Source organism: Lygodium microphyllum, chromosome 22 (assembly GCF_053477565.2).
Source record: "Lygodium microphyllum isolate KBCC chromosome 22, Lygodium_microphyllum_v1.1.10, whole genome shotgun sequence".
Lineage (NCBI taxonomy): Eukaryota > Viridiplantae > Streptophyta > Polypodiopsida > Schizaeales > Lygodiaceae > Lygodium > Lygodium microphyllum.
This window is the reverse complement of record NC_141156.1, coordinates 58,423,710-58,439,541: the sequence shown is the minus strand read 5'-3', so window position 1 is coordinate 58,439,541 and position 15,832 is coordinate 58,423,710. Positions and strand designations below refer to the sequence as shown.

The 15,832-nt window shown below is 37.8% G+C and overlaps 1 protein-coding gene across 1 annotated transcript; it reads left to right on the top strand.

Annotated features, from left to right (window-relative positions):
- The first annotated feature begins 308 nt into the window (after positions 1 to 308).
- Positions 309 to 1,914, top strand: LOC148017190 (uncharacterized). The gene is made up of 2 exons (XM_087662850.1): positions 309 to 695; positions 1,626 to 1,914. The coding sequence occupies exons 1-2, from the start codon at positions 395 to 397 to the stop codon at positions 1,631 to 1,633; spliced, it is 309 nt and encodes a 102-aa protein (XP_087518976.1). The 5' UTR covers positions 309 to 394; the 3' UTR covers positions 1,634 to 1,914.
- The last annotated feature ends 13,918 nt before the right edge of the window (positions 1,915 to 15,832 follow it).

Below are 15,832 nucleotides of genomic sequence, written 5' to 3'. Positions count from 1 at the left end.
TTATATTTCATATTTCTTAGAGAATCTTGTAAGCTTTTCCAAGTAAGCATATAGTGATTGCGCCTTTTCTTTAATAGTGAGGTGTGATATTTTTAAGATATTGGAGGAGAGGAAGGGGTGGGGGAAGGAGACCACATAAGCGAGCCACCTATGTTAAGGATATTGGAAGCTCGTTAGTAAATATAAGTGAGGGGAGTAGATGAGCTAACTCGTTGACAAGGGGGCCTGCAATGTATGAGGGGGGGAGGGTTGATGGAGGGGGGCGAGGAGGGGGTATAAAGCCAATGGGAAGGGAGGTGGGAGGGGAGGGCATTGTTCTCTCTCTCTCTCTCTCTCTCTCTCTCTCTCTCTGTGTATACGTGCAGTGACAGGTGATAAGGCGCTGCAGACAGCTATGGCGATGAGAGGAGCTGCGCCTATGGCGGCGGTTATCATGGTAGTGATGGTGCTGGTGGTTTGCACGTGCGGAGGGCCCGGCGCACGCGTGGAGGGGGCGGCGTGCAGCCCGTTCCTGCTGCTGAACTGCGTGGGGACGCGCGGGGCGAAGGACGCGCGCTGCTGCGCGGCGGTGAAGGAGGTGCTGGAACCGGCCTGCTTCTGCTCGGAGTACCGCAAGGGCGTGGTCGACGCCTCCTCCGTCATCCCCCTCGCCAAGCGCTGCCAGCTCAATCTCGAGATCGGTGCCAAGTGCCACGGTATCTCACTCACTCGTCTACTAAGTAATACTAACATCTACACACACACACACACACACACACACACACACACACACTCTCTCTCTCTCTCTCTCTCTCTCTCTCTACCACAAAGTTTTTAGTCACTTAATTATGATAACATCTTGAGCTTATGTGTGCAATTGGGGAGAGTTGGGGAGAGGGTGTTACCGAACCTCGAGTGTGGGCAAGTTGTTGCCAACTTAGAGTGCATCTGTAACACCTTCCCCCCCACCTGCATCTAGCTAGGTCTGTGGTCCCTCTCCCTCCTATAAGCTCATGATGGTGAACATTATAGAGGAGAAAAAAGAAAAGAAAAGAGTCTCTTTTGCCACATGGGAAAATGCTTGAAACTTCTTATGCATGGAATAGAGACCCTCTTCCTACTCGACACGAGCTTCCAATGCTTGAAATAATCTTTTGCCCCGAAAGGTGCTTTACAAGAACAATTTAAGTCATAAATAACAATATATTAGTTCTTATAGCACAATCCTTTTAACTATGAAAGTTTTCTTACCTCTTAATGCCAATTTTAGATTTAAAATATCAAAATGTAAAGGTGAATTTCAACTAAATCTAGGTTTTGTAGAGCAATGACTTTTACTTGACATGCACCACATACCTAGTTACATGTCACATTGGAGTTAGCCTTGTGCCACCAATTGCACCTAGCTATGCATACGATGTCCCTCATATGAGTAGCTCATGATGTTGGCATAATAAGATTTAGTAATTATAGTGGGAATTTGCATCATAATTTGCATCCTAGAAATTATAATGGGGATTTGCATATTGCACCAAAATTCCCATGTCATATTGGCCTCTTAAAACCTCATCTTACTTGTTTCATTGCAAGACATTAGGCTTCAACCTTATTGTTATCCTTACCTCATTTGATTTGTTTTATTGTAGGGCGTTAGGCTTCAACCTTATCTTCCTACTAAAACCTTATTGAGCTCCTCCAATGTATGTGTAATAATTCCTACTCTCTTTGAAAGAACTACCAATGAAAGTTTGTCTACCTCATTGAAGGGACTATTGTAAGCTTGGAGAAACTTTTTGCAAATATCTTGTTGTATAAATTTTTTATGACAAGTGATGATTTGATTCAAATCATAGGTCTACTTGTTGGGTCGTATGAGAGAGAGAGAGAGAGAGAGAGAGAGAGAGAGAGAGAGAGAGAGAGAGAGAGAGAGAGAGAGAGAGAGAGAGAGAGAGAGAGAGAGAGAGAGGTACACATAAACAAATGGAGTACAAAATCACATTTGTGTGAAGATGCAAACCTATCACCACATTATAACCATGGTGTGGCATTCATAATCAATTCACATACATTGTATCATGCCAAGCCTATATCGAGGTGTAATTTTTATTTAAGAAAACAATGAAATGAATGTCCATGGATTTAATTAAATGTTTTATTAGAGGGGATACTTTGCAAAGTGGGGACACATTGAAATGTGAATCTAGATACGTGTAGTATATATAAAAACTATTGGTTTTGGAATATATTGTAATTTGCATGGCCCATTTAACATGTGAACTTCTAACACCATGTAATTGACAATCTTGGACTAACAACCTCCTTAATATTAGGAAATTAAAGCATATAACATTGAAGTTATGCTTTATGCTTGATTGTTAATATTAGCCAAATAATTGAGTATATTTGATTTGATGAATCAATATTTAGGCTCCCAATGTGATTTCTCTTAGAGAGACATTATAGCATGTTCAATTGTTTTGGCAAGAATCAAGATCTTGCAAAAATAAGCTTGATCACATTTGTGATTAAGGTGTGTACCTTTAATAGCATGGATTTTGTAATGTAGAAACCCCCTTATAGTGGCAAAGCTTGGAAATACACTTGTAAGACAGATGATTATGGGTTCCTCATGCATTTAATACTTACATAATTGTGGACCTTACTAGATATTGGTCACCTCTCTCATAAGAGAGTAGAAGCTTGAAATTTACCCATATCTAAAGTAAGGAAGCACATGGCATTGGGTTGGATGAGTTTTAGCATTGGAGGTTATAGGCTATTTCCTTAATGTAATTTGGCTTCTTAAATCTATACCTTCTATATCTTTGAGCCACCAAGTGCATAGCATTAAGTTGGATAAGTCTTAACAATGGAGGGAACGAGTTATGCCTTAATGTAGAGTGTGCCACTTAGATCTATACATTCCCATTGTAAAATAACTAACATTCTTACAAGATATCCACTTTACTTTATATGAGTGTGCCACTTAGATCTATATATTCCCATTGTAAAATAACTAACATTCTTACAAGATATCCACTTTACTTTATATGAGTACTTTATCTAGTAAAACTACGATTCAAAGTAATGGCACTGTCGTATTGTACCATTGAAATAATATTGTTAGTACATGAGGTATTGAACAAGTACATGTGAAGAGTCCCCAAGACATGTCCTTAAAGAAAAGGAAAGGGGTAAATTGAGAGTACATGCCAAAATAATATGTTTATCATGATAAAATAACCTTAAGTGGATGAAGAGGATTAAAGTCTTGAGGTAAGATCATGCCATCCATGACTTTTGAATAATACAAATTATATTTTGTGGGGTGACCTTGATTTTTGGTCTCACCCTTCAACATTGATTCATTCTATCCTAACATTTGTATTGTTTTGGATGTGATTTTCATGCCACCATATGGGGCTTTTGAGTTGTTTCCATGGGTTGGTCTAGGGTGCCACCTCAAGAAAGGGTAAACAAATATGGATGTAGCCTACCTCTCTCTCCCTCCCTCTCTCTCTCTCTCTCTCTCTCTCTCTCTCTCTCTCTCTCTCTCTCTTTGTGGAGCTTTCCCCATGAGGGTTGCTCATGAGAAATTGTTTCCAATAAGATTCTTGGTTTTTCAAAACTAGATTTGTCTATGTGGGGGGTTTCTAAACCCCCCTTTAATTATTTTAATTTAAAAACCATTTCATAAGTGAGACTTTCAAATTTCTAATTCCCTCCACCTCTACTTAGCATCTCTTCCCCTCATTCCCTACCCCCTACGATGATACTTCCACCTCCTCCAAGCACCTCCACCTCTACCTAGCATCTTTTCCCCTTACTTCTTGCCCCCACACACCTTGCGATGGCCCTCCACCTCCTCTAAGCACCTTCTATCACTTGCCGCGTCATGGCTCTCCAGCTCTGCTAGGCCACCTTCACATGTGTAGTGGCCCATTGCTCCCTACCCCCTTGCTTCACCTCCTCCAAGTCACCTTCCTCCTCCCATTGCTCTACCCCTTGTTCCACCTTCTCCAAGTCGCCTTGCTCCTCCCATCGCTCCCTACCCCTCACTCACCCTGCCATGGCTCTCCAAGTCCTTTGTGCCACTTAACAAAGGAGGATCATGCAAGCCACCATGCCTTCGATTTCTTAGATACAAAGGAAATTGACAAAATGCACCTCTTTTTTTTAAAAAGGGATGGACAACTAGTGAACCACATGCCTTTGCCCAAAAAGGTAAAGGTTTTTCTAGAGGGTCATGGCCCATGAGTTGTTTTGATAAAAAACTTTCGTTTTCCAAGAAAATCCAAAACCTGCCCATTTGGCCCTAGGGAGTTTCCAATTTTCAAAGAAAGCCTTCCAAAAAACCCCACTGGAATGGCTCCTCTGTCTCTCTATTATGCCATATGGTTGCTTTATATAAGTATATATGTTCCACTTTTGTACTCTTTTTCTTTATGACTAGCTTTGTCAGTCACGCCTCAAAAGACCAAATTTGCAATTGAATAATATGTAGCAACTAACAAATCTCCCCATTTCTCACACAATATAAATAGCAGGACAAGAGTAGCAAGGTAGATTAGGGGGTTCACTATTTGTGAACCTTCTATTGCATGTGCATTTGAGCTATATTCAATAATTTTTTTGTAGCTTCTTCATGGATCAAAGACACATTTTTTGTATTTGATGATGAATAACTCCTTTGAATGGTGTCCTTTCTTATGTAAAGTTGTGCAAAAGAGTATTTTAAGAAATATTTTATAGTAAGATCATGCGATACATTGAATGGATTTGAGTAAGACATAGAGCAGAATGGCCATCAATAAGATCATTTGCTCTCTTGAAAAGAAAACTAGAATCATGCTTAGATATGGTCGAAGTAAGAAAGATTACAACAAAGATTATGAGTAAGAAAATAACACATAAACCAAAGAGCATGAGTGGAAGAGAGGAGGGATAACTTGTATAAGGAAGAAAACAAGAACTCTAGAATCTACCACTTGTCTAGTTAATGACTAGTTAACTTGATGTAATTTCAACCCCTAGGCACCTTGTATTCAAACATCCAAATATTTATCCAAAGAAAAAAGTTTAGATGTAAATGATGATGATCATTTAGACCATATATTCTTGCTTTATATTGCAATTCAAAACCAAAACATGTGGTTCTCCTTTCAAAGCTAAACTTCAAAGATCAATTATGTTATTTGTTTCTCCTTGTGATCCTCTCAAATAGCATATATAATCTTCTTTTATGATGGTTAAATACTTTAAGAGTTCTACCATTTATATTGGAAATCAAGTTTCAAAATCACCCTTGATTCTAAGTGTTGGGATAAAGGCTAATGACCAATAGCCAAAAGGGCACCCCTTATATATGTACATACTATATAGTCATACATAAGTGAAAAAAATAAAAAATAAGGATACCATTCATTTTGTACCCACGTAACTCTCGTGTTCTCTCTCTCAACCCTCTTGCACTCCATAGCTTTTACCTCACATCCCATTGTTGCTTTCCTCTCAATTAGTATTAGAGTCCCATTTGGTATTTTTGGGAGCTCGTGCTTGGAGTGCAGAGCACAAGAAGTGAAGCTTTGTCATCACAAAGGTTGAGGAATCAAGCTTCTTCTTCAATATTGATGCTTATTGCCACACATTAATAGAGATATTATTCTCTTTGTCGAGATTTAGATACGAGTCAAATAGGTGCTTGAGCCATAAAATCCTGACTTGGGGATGTAGTAGCCCACTTTGGTAGTGATTTGACAACCATTTCTAGTTGGATTTGGAGCCAAATAGCTTAGCTTCTAAAAGAGATTGGTATGTGATTTTGATGCATGCTAGTGTAGGAGCTGCTTATTTTTCAACAAAAGGGGATTTAAGCAAGGGATCTACTTGGATCTAGTTGGGGGCTTTCTTAAGCTTAGACTTTGCTTGTTTTGAAGTAGGGGATCTACTTGTGTCTATAACAAAGAAGCAAAAAGACATAGAGACTTGACGATTTATCGAGATAGTGATGTTTATGGACTATGTTGCTGATTGGAATGCTCCATGATGTTGTTTACATTAAAAATAATCTATATTGATGTATTTTTGTTAGTCAAGTTGCTTCCCACATTTTTTCATTATCTAGAAGCTAGAAGGTATCCATTTAATCACACAATCATTTCTTTAAGATTGAAACATTAGTAAGCAGTGAGTTCACAGTGAGAGGCTGCTAGATCACTTCTAGCTTTGGATTGCACATAGATTTTGATGAATTTGTCATCTTGGAGATTTTTTCATATTGGTTTATGCTCAATTTATAGAGATTATGCAAGGTTATCTATGAAGGTAGTTTGCATGTACTTGGTCTTCGATGGTTGTTTCATACTCAAAAGATAGCAAAAGTACTTTGGATAGCTTAGAAAATCATATGCCTTTGGTAGTGCTAAAATATATTTTATACATTAGATTTATATTGGTTTGATATTTGGATAGTTGTTTCTTAACTTTATAGGACACTCTATTTGCAGCCTGTTGGTCTATTTTAAGCTTGGATTAAGTTATGCCTTGATGTTTTTGTGTGTAAACACACTTTTGTCATTATGGCTTTTTCATCAAGTTCATTGTTCAATATTAAAAATCTTGATAATACAAAATTTTCATATTGAAAAGATAAAATATACAATATATTGATTTAAAGAAGCAGGTAAAGTTGTTCAAATATAGTGAGTGACTACAATAGGACATGGATATAGATGTATGGAAGAAATTAGATGAGCTAGCATGCTCTGATGTGATGGTAACACTCTCAAAGTCCATGCTTTTAATGTGAAAGGCACCACAAGTGCATATGATATATGGGAAAAGCTTGGTGACCAATATAAAAAAGAAAGTGTAGCCTAGTAAGTTTATTGGCTGAAAAAACTCATTGATCGGCTCATAGAGGAAGGGACTTCAATGTCTAATCACCTTTGAATGAGTTCAAAACCATTTGTACCCAATTGACATATTAGAAGATTATCTTTCATGATTTAGTGAAGGCCATATTCTTGTTAGTCACCTTGACTAAGAGTTGGGATACTTTTAAGATTGCTATTAGTAACTCTATATCTCCAAGTGGTCTTACAAGTGCTAGTGTTGAGATAGCTTGCTTGTTGAGGAGATGAATAGAAAGAATGATTTAGGGTCAAAGAGCTCCAGTGCACTTATGGTGAGAGAAAGGTCAAATGCCACAAAAAACTCTTATAAGAGAGGTAAATCAAGAATCAAGTCACATAGAAGGATGCAAAATGCTACTTCCATAATAAGAAGAGACACATAGAAAAGAATTGTTACAAGTGGAAGAACAAGCAAAAAGGCAAGAAGGTAAATGAGGATGATACCAAAGAGAAGAGCAAGGAAAAATTTGAGGAGATTAATACATGTGACAATGATGATGGTGATGTCTTTTTTGTATTCTCTTTTGGTGGTGAATTCTTGGTTGACATGGATAGGCATGCCTCAAAATGGCTTATGAGTCTGTAGTATCGTTTTATGTTACTTCACATAGGGAGTGGTTCTCTACTTATGATGGTAGAAAAAGAGGTTGTGTCCATCTTGGAAACAACTATACATGCAGTATTGTTGGCATTGGGGATATGCAATTGTCATTGTCAAATGATTCTTATTTTATCTTGTAAAATGTATGACATGTTTTAGACTTAACAAAAGAGTTTAATCAGTACTACATGATAGCTAGATGATTGTAGTTATAAAGTGGTATTTGGTGATTATGTGTAGAAGATTTGCAAGGGATCTCTTGTTTTGGCCAAAGAACCAAAATCTCGTACTCTTTGTATCTTTTACATGTTTTTGGTATTAAAGCCCATGTTGTAGCTATCACTAAATGGTCCATTCCTACACCACCCTTTCGATCAAATCCAACCGATGCTATCATAAATGTTCAAGAAATCACCATTAGAAATTTAGAAATAGAAAAACCCTTGATAATTTTGGTCACTTACCTCTGTATCTGCCGCATAGTAGATAAGTTAATCTTAGTTGATGCACTTATCGATTAGGAGTATAATTATAATATGCTTTCTCATACTAGGACAGCCATAGTTTCAGTCCATAGATGCAAATTCAATCCCTACGAAGGATGACCTTACTCATTGCTTAAAAAATGTATATTGACTATTACTATGGTGACTTAGATCATTCCACTCCTTTTCTATGTTATTCCAAACTCTAAGAAGAGTGGCATTGAGATTCTATTAGGAAAAACATTCAAGTTCTTAACCAACTATAATATTAACTGTGTCAACAAATGCATCCATCTACACTTGGTAGATGCTTGCCTAACCATGACCTTCAGTTTCTAAGAGGTACAAATTGCACTTACTCAGATTAACCTCACATCTCAATTTGACTCCATACCTAGAATCACCATGCTTTTGTATGTTAGCCTAGTGTATGTTGCCTAATTGCTATGTGTGCCACATCCTTGTGATGTGACAAAGTGTCTCATCGGTCACTTGCTCGAGTTGGAAAAGCTTCTCCTTGAGGTCTTAAGGAACTACAATATTTCTTACAACACTTGAGTTTCAAAACATTCAAGACTCCAAGATATATGATACACTTTGATCTAAACAAATAGAGCGAGTTGTGCAAAATTAGACCTTCATAATTTCCAAAATGTGTAAGCAATGCTATTAAATGGTAATGTTTCAAGATTCCTAGATGCAACTAGAATAGAAGTGTGGATGATTTTCTAGATTGCACGTTGTTGACACCAAGAAAAGGGAAATTGACATATCATCTTCAACCCAAAGGTCTATTATCAAAATACATATGGAGCAGAAGTTATGGACGTAGATATTTCCATAGCAGAAGTTGTGGAGATGTAATTGAAAATCTCTCCTATGTGTCTAGTGTGCAAGTGGAGTGCACAAATCCTAGTGTGCAAATCCTAGTATGCAAGTGCAAGTGTAAATTCCTAATATACGAGTGTGAGTGTATATGTATTACTATGCAAGTCCTAGTGTGCAAGTACTAGTATGGGAGTCCTAGTGTGAGAGTGGTACAATAATGCAAGTGCTAGTGTATGAGTGCTAGTATGCAAGTACTAGCATATGAGTCCTAGTATACAAGTGGTATAGTATGAGTCTTAGGGTGTGAATGTTGGTGTGCAAGTGCTAGTGTGTGAGTAGTAGTGTGCGAGTACTATGAGATATGATGAATACCCCACCCTTGTAAGATGCCACTAATGATCCATTGTGCTCTAAGTTGTAAGGCCTTCATTATGACGAGAAGCCATGTGTAAGCTTGGGATCTTGACTTGTATATCAAATGGGGTCTATGTGACCAGATGGTAAAAAGGTGACCTTTGTGGATCTAGCCTTTGGGCTAGATAGAGCAGTTGAGTTACAAAAGGCATGGGAGTTAAAGGGCCCCTATTTTGGGATTTGAGGGCCACAACAGTGATCCCTGGCTAGGGGGACTCAAGGGGGCTAGCGGCCCCTTAACAATTGTCAAGGATAGCACCCCTAGCTTGATGGTAAAGAAAATATTTTTTGGAATATTCCTTGGTCAACTAGGGAAGGTTCATAATACGGTCAAACTGGCTCACTAGACTACCTTCTCGAGCTATAAAAGGAAGAACCCTCCAAAGGCATTATCAATCTATCTTCCATACTTTTTAGAGTTCTTTTAGCTAGCCTTAAGCTCTCCGTCTATCATCTGTCTAGATCACCATCTGAGCTTCATAATGGAAGCATATAGGTGGGCAATATTACATTGTTTGGAATTAAAGAACTTACTATTCTTTTCATATTTGATATGTATTCTCTACTCCTCACTCAAATTATGTTCGTTATACTATGTAATTTTTACATGGTATTAGAACCCAAGGGGCTCTATGGACTGAAGATTATGCAAGAGGCTAGGGCTTCAATGGAAAAGGGGAGCAATGTCATCTAGCACATCACGTAGCTGTGCTAGCACATTACGTAGTGATACTGCTATACCAACAATTCAAACACTAAGGATTTGACCCCACCGACCTTCAACAAAGGCAAGTTAAATGATACAAACTACACTTTATGGAAGTTTAAAATTATAACTATCCTTGATTCTTAAGAGCTTCTAGAGATTGTACTGGAAACTAACCCATAACAACAATCCACCTTGAATAATCAAATTTTAAAATTATAATTCTTCTAAATATAGATTTTCTATGGGTTTAGAAATGAAGATACACAGATTGATAGTGTTTTGATTTTGACTCAGCATACAACCAAGGCGTCAAAGGCTTGGAATGCACTAAAGAATCAGTACACAATATGAAATCAAACAAGGATTTAGAACTTTGAGAATCAACTAGTACGAATAAGTTTGTTGAAGGAGAGACAATAGAAGTGCTTATCACTTAAATCAAGAATCTATGCAACTATATAGTTGGTGCTATGATATAAAAGACTAGTGAGGAGCTAGCTTGAAGATGTCCTTGGATTTGTCAACCAAAGTTTAATGGACTAGTAACTACCCTAAATACTCATATGAGACACCAAGCTTTGACATTTGATAAATTTTTTACACTACTAAAATGGAGGAGAAGTGATGTCTTAAAGCTCGACAAGATAACAACAATGGAGATGTAACATTCTCTACTAATGCAAAAGTTATAGGTGATTTCTCTACCAATGGTGACAAAAAGAATAAGGGTGGTAAGAGAAAGTTTCAAGGAGAGTACTTCTACTATAAGAAGAAAGGACATGCAATTGCATATTGTGATGTCAAGAAGGTAGATGAAAAGAATGATACCCTAAAAAATAAAGTGAAGAAGACAACCAATACAGTTGAAGTAGAGTTGGAGTTATTCATGGCAATTATTGAGGAAGTATGTTTCTTAGCATAAGAAGTATCTATCATTAACTCATGGGTATTGAATAGTGGGTGCCTCCCATCACCTAACCAATATGAAAGGTCTATAAAATTCTATGTAACCTTTGCAAGAATCCTTCACTATGATGGTTAGGAATGATGCAAAATGCCCTGCTAAGGGCATATGCACTATTTCCTTTGTTACTGCAAATTGTGAACTTAAAAATCTTGCGATTGGGTTGTATGCTTTAGAGATTCAGAGAAATTTATTGTCAATTTTTTCAATAGCTGATCTTAGCCATGAGGTGAGATTTATTAGACAAGTGCAAAATTTCTCAATAGTGCTAGAAAAGTTGTCAACAAAGGAAAAAGAATGAAGAACATGTATAAGCTAAATTCTCTTACAACCATTGTTGGTGTAGGCATAAGTAAATTGTGGCATGAAAGTTTTGGCCATATTGGATTTTTAGTGTTAAAGGAGATGTATAAGCAAGGCATGGTTTCACACCTACTTGCACTGACTGAAGTAAAAGAACCATGTGAAGCTTGTATGATGGGCAAGCAACAAAGAAAGGCATTTCCACAAAAAAAGCAAGAATAGAGCAAAGGCTCCTCTAGAGTTGGTGATGCATGCTAACTTGTGTGGTAAAATATCTATACAACCCTTGAGGGCATCGTCTTATTCTATATTGATCATTGATGGCTACAATATGAAGATACGGGTGTACTTTCTTCATGTTAAGGCTCAAGCTTTTGGTAAGTTTGAAAAATGGTTAAGCTATTAAAAATGAAATAAGGCAAAGTATAAAGGACTTTAGAATAGATGACGATGGTGAGTTCAACTCAAAGAAGTTTCGAGAGTTTTGTAAGAGCAAAGGGATCAAGATTTAATTGATGACGTCTCAAAACACCTCAATAAAATGGTGTTGTTGAATGCCAAAATCGCACCATTGTCAAAACAACAAGGTGTATGCTTAAGGGCAAGGGACTGTGTAGCTAGTTTTAGGTGGAAGATATTAATACTTCAATCTACATTCTCAATCAGAGTTACACAAAGGCTCTCAAGGGTTTAAACTCATCATTATGCCTATACTAGTAAAAAACCATCTATCTCACACTTTAGGACTTTTGAATGTGAATGTTATGCACATGTATCAATGGATAAGAGGAACAAATTAAAACCAAAAGCACCAAATGTATATTCTCGGATTGTAGTGATGAGCAAAAGGCTTACAAATTGTAGGAGAATAGAAGTTCTTCCACTTTATTATCTAGTGAAGAAGTAGTCTACTATGAACCTATCCTAAGAGCTATCCCTACCCTCAGGTAGGAGGAAGCATCGTCTTTAGATGATGAGGAGAAAGTTCATGAACCTGTAATCACTCCATTAGAAAAGCCATTTTTCGCAATGGGTGAAGTAGCTCTATGATCATAGTAATCCTATGCCTACAAGTATTCAAGAAAAGGCAAATGGACCAAGGAGGTCTTAGAGAATACAAGAGCAAAGGAAGGCTTGTACTCACAAAGTCAATATGGCCTTGATGGCTGAGATTATGAGAGAAGTAAAGAAGCCAATAGACTTAGAAAAAGTACTTGTTGATCTAATATGAAAAGTAGCTATACAAGCTATGTGTGGTAGCATAATGAAGAATAACACTTGGGACCTAGTGAATCAACTAGAAAAGAGGAATATTGTTTGGTGTCAAGTGGGTTTGAAATATAAAATACAAGGCTGATGGCAACTTAGAAAAGTAAAAAGTAAAACTAGTTATATAGCTATTTTCACAAGTTAAAGGGTTTAATTTTCAAGAATCTTTTTCTCCAACTACCCCCATGACCACTATCTGCACAATACTTGCGGTGGCCACTCACAAGAAGTGCATAGTTTATCCAATGGATGTTAAATTAGTATTCCTAAATGCTAACCTCAAGGAGAAGATGTATGTGGCTCAACCGTCAGGGTTTGAGACCTCCCATTCTAAAAACAAAGTTTGTAAGCTAGAGAAGGCATTATATGGGCTAAATCAAGCCCATAGAACATGATATCAACATATAGATAAATTCTTTTTAGGCTTAAGTTTCAAAAGTTGTGCCTTAGATGCTAACTCATATGTTTACAGGGATAGTAAAAAGTATATAGTGATTGTCTTATGTGTGGACGACCTTCTTATTACAAGTGACTATGAAGATATAATACACCAGACTTGAAAGGCCTTGAGCTCTAAGTTTGAAATGACAAACTTAGGCTTGTTATACTTTTTTTAGGAATTGAAGTTTCATCTCTTATAAGAAGTATACATGGGAGATGTTGAAAGCATTTGGCATGACTGAGTATAAGGAGATAGCTACACTTATAGAGTTCAATGTGAAGTTATTCATTGAGGATATATCAGTAGTAGCAAGCATTGAGAGGTATAAGAGACCCACATGAGATTGGTATTAACGATCTCATCTATTTATGCTATACCAAGCCAGGTATTAGTTTTGTTGTTGATGTTTTGACGAAGTTCTCAAATAAACCACAAGAAAGTCATTGGAAAGCTGGGAGTAGGTGCTCAGATACTTGAAGGAAACTCTTAACTATTATATCACATATAGTTCCAATAGTTCTCTTGTGGGAAACTATGACTCAGATTGGGCAAGCGATAGTGATTCTAAGAAATCAGTTTCTAGATATCATTTCTCCTTAGGTTCAGAAACCTTTCCTTGGATTAGTAAGAAGTAATCGACAAGGGCATTGTCTTCTACCGACGAAGCAAAGTACAAGGCAACTTGTTTTGCTACATGTGAAGTAGTATGGTTAAGAAGGATCCTATGGCATATAGGAGTGCATGATAAAGATCCAATAGTGCTAAGATGTGATAATTAATTTTGCATCACCATTGCCAAAAATCCAAATTTTCATGCATGTGCCAAACACGTGAAGGAATCGATTAGGCACGGAGATCGAGACAAATAGTCATTATGCGAAGTGAGAGAGACAGGGAGAGTGCGATAGAGTAGAGTATAGAGTGAACACATTCTTTTTTTTGTATGGAAGTACAATGTGCCTAAGGGTGTGTTCACACCCGTGCACATATAAAAGGCACGATGGCCCTTTATTCCCAACAAAAAAGGCAATGTGCCTTAAGAGGAAAAAAAGAATCAGCTAAGTCTAAGTATGTACAAAGCTGAAATAAATATATCTATCCAACTCCCATCATCTGTCGGCAATGAGCAAACAACTCTGCTGGAAGACCCTTTGTGAGAAGGTCTGCAGGATTATCATCTGTATTTACTTTGACAAGCTTAATGCTCTTGCTGTCAAGTACATCTCTAATGAAGTGATACTTCACCTATATGTGCTTTGTCTTTGAATGAAAGACATGATTCCGTGCTAGCATGATAGCACTCTGACTATCACAATGGAGAACAGGTAACTCCATGATTCCAAGCTCTCCCACCAGATGTGAAAGTAATAAAGCCTCCTTGCATGCCTTAGTGGCAGATACATACTCTGCCTCTGTAGTAGACAATGCAACACACTTTTGTAGCCTGGAGATCCAAGAGACTGCTCCTCCTGTGAAAGTAAACACATACCTAGAAGTGGACTTCTTGCAGTCCGCATGACCAGCATAGTCTGCATCCGGAAAGCCAACAACAGATGCTATCTGCTTTCCAAAGCAGATGTACAACTCCTTTGTGCCTTTGAGGTATTTCATAATACCTTTCACTGCATCCCAATGCTTCTTGCCAGGGGTTGCCACGTATCTGCTTACCACTCCCACTGCAAAAGCAATATTAGGATGTGTAGCAACCATATCATACGTCAAACTGCCAACAGCTGAAGCATATGGTATCTTGGCAATTTCAGCCTTCTCATCATCATATGTAGGGCTGTCCCCTGCACTGAGTTTCACATATGGAGGCAATGGAACCCCAATTGTTTCCCCCCCTCCATATTGAAATGCTGTAAAACTTTGGAGATATACTCCTGCTGAGATAGATAGAGTAAACCTTTAGATCTATCTTTGAGTATGTGCATGCCAAGAATGTGATTTGCATCACCCAGATCCTTCATGTCAAAGCTGCCATGAAGACTTTGCTTCAATGAATCCAAGGCATGAGTATCCCTGCCAGCAATCATCATGTCATCAATATACAAAATCAAGATAATCAGGCTGCCATCTGCTGCCTTCTTCGTGTACAAACAGTGATCCACTTGACTTCTATGAAAGCCTAGGGACTACATGAATGTATCAAACTTATGATACCATTCTCTTGGTGCTTGTTTCAGCCCATACAAGGTCCTTTTGAGTTTACATACCATTTGTTCTTTCCCTTGTTCAACAAACCCTTCATGATGATGCATATATATGTCTTCATGCAAATCACCATGTAAAAACGCAATCTTTACATCCATCTGTATGAGCTCCTTATCCTCAACTGCAACTAAGCCCAAAATGGTTCTCAATGTAGTCATTTTGACTACAGGAGAGAAAATCTCATCAAAGTCAATTCCATGCTCCTGCTTGTACCCCCTTGCAACCAATCTTGCTTTGTACTTTGGTGAGGAACCAGAAGTAACTTTCATTTTGTAAACCCATTTGCATGGAAGGGTTTTCTACCCTTTGGGCAACTACACCAATCCCCAAGTGGCATTTTTTTCAAGAGATTCCATCTTTGACAGCATGGTTTTATACCATTTCTTGCTGTCCTGTCTGTCCATTGGTTTTTTGAAACAAGATAGTTCATCACAGTTTGTCAACATGACATACTCAGTCACATTAATTGCACTAGGAACAAATCTGTCATGTTGTCTAGTAGCCCTAGACGATCTCCTAACCCAATGGTCATTGTTTGCTGGCTGTTCCTGCAAATTTCCATTTTTAGCATGCTGTCCTGGCATTTCAGTTTGTAAATCAGCATTTACAACTTGTTGTCGTGGTTGTTCCTGCACATGTCATGGCTCATTTTCATGGGCAATAGCTGGCTGATCATTTCCAGCATCATTTCTTGCATTTACAGGTTTATT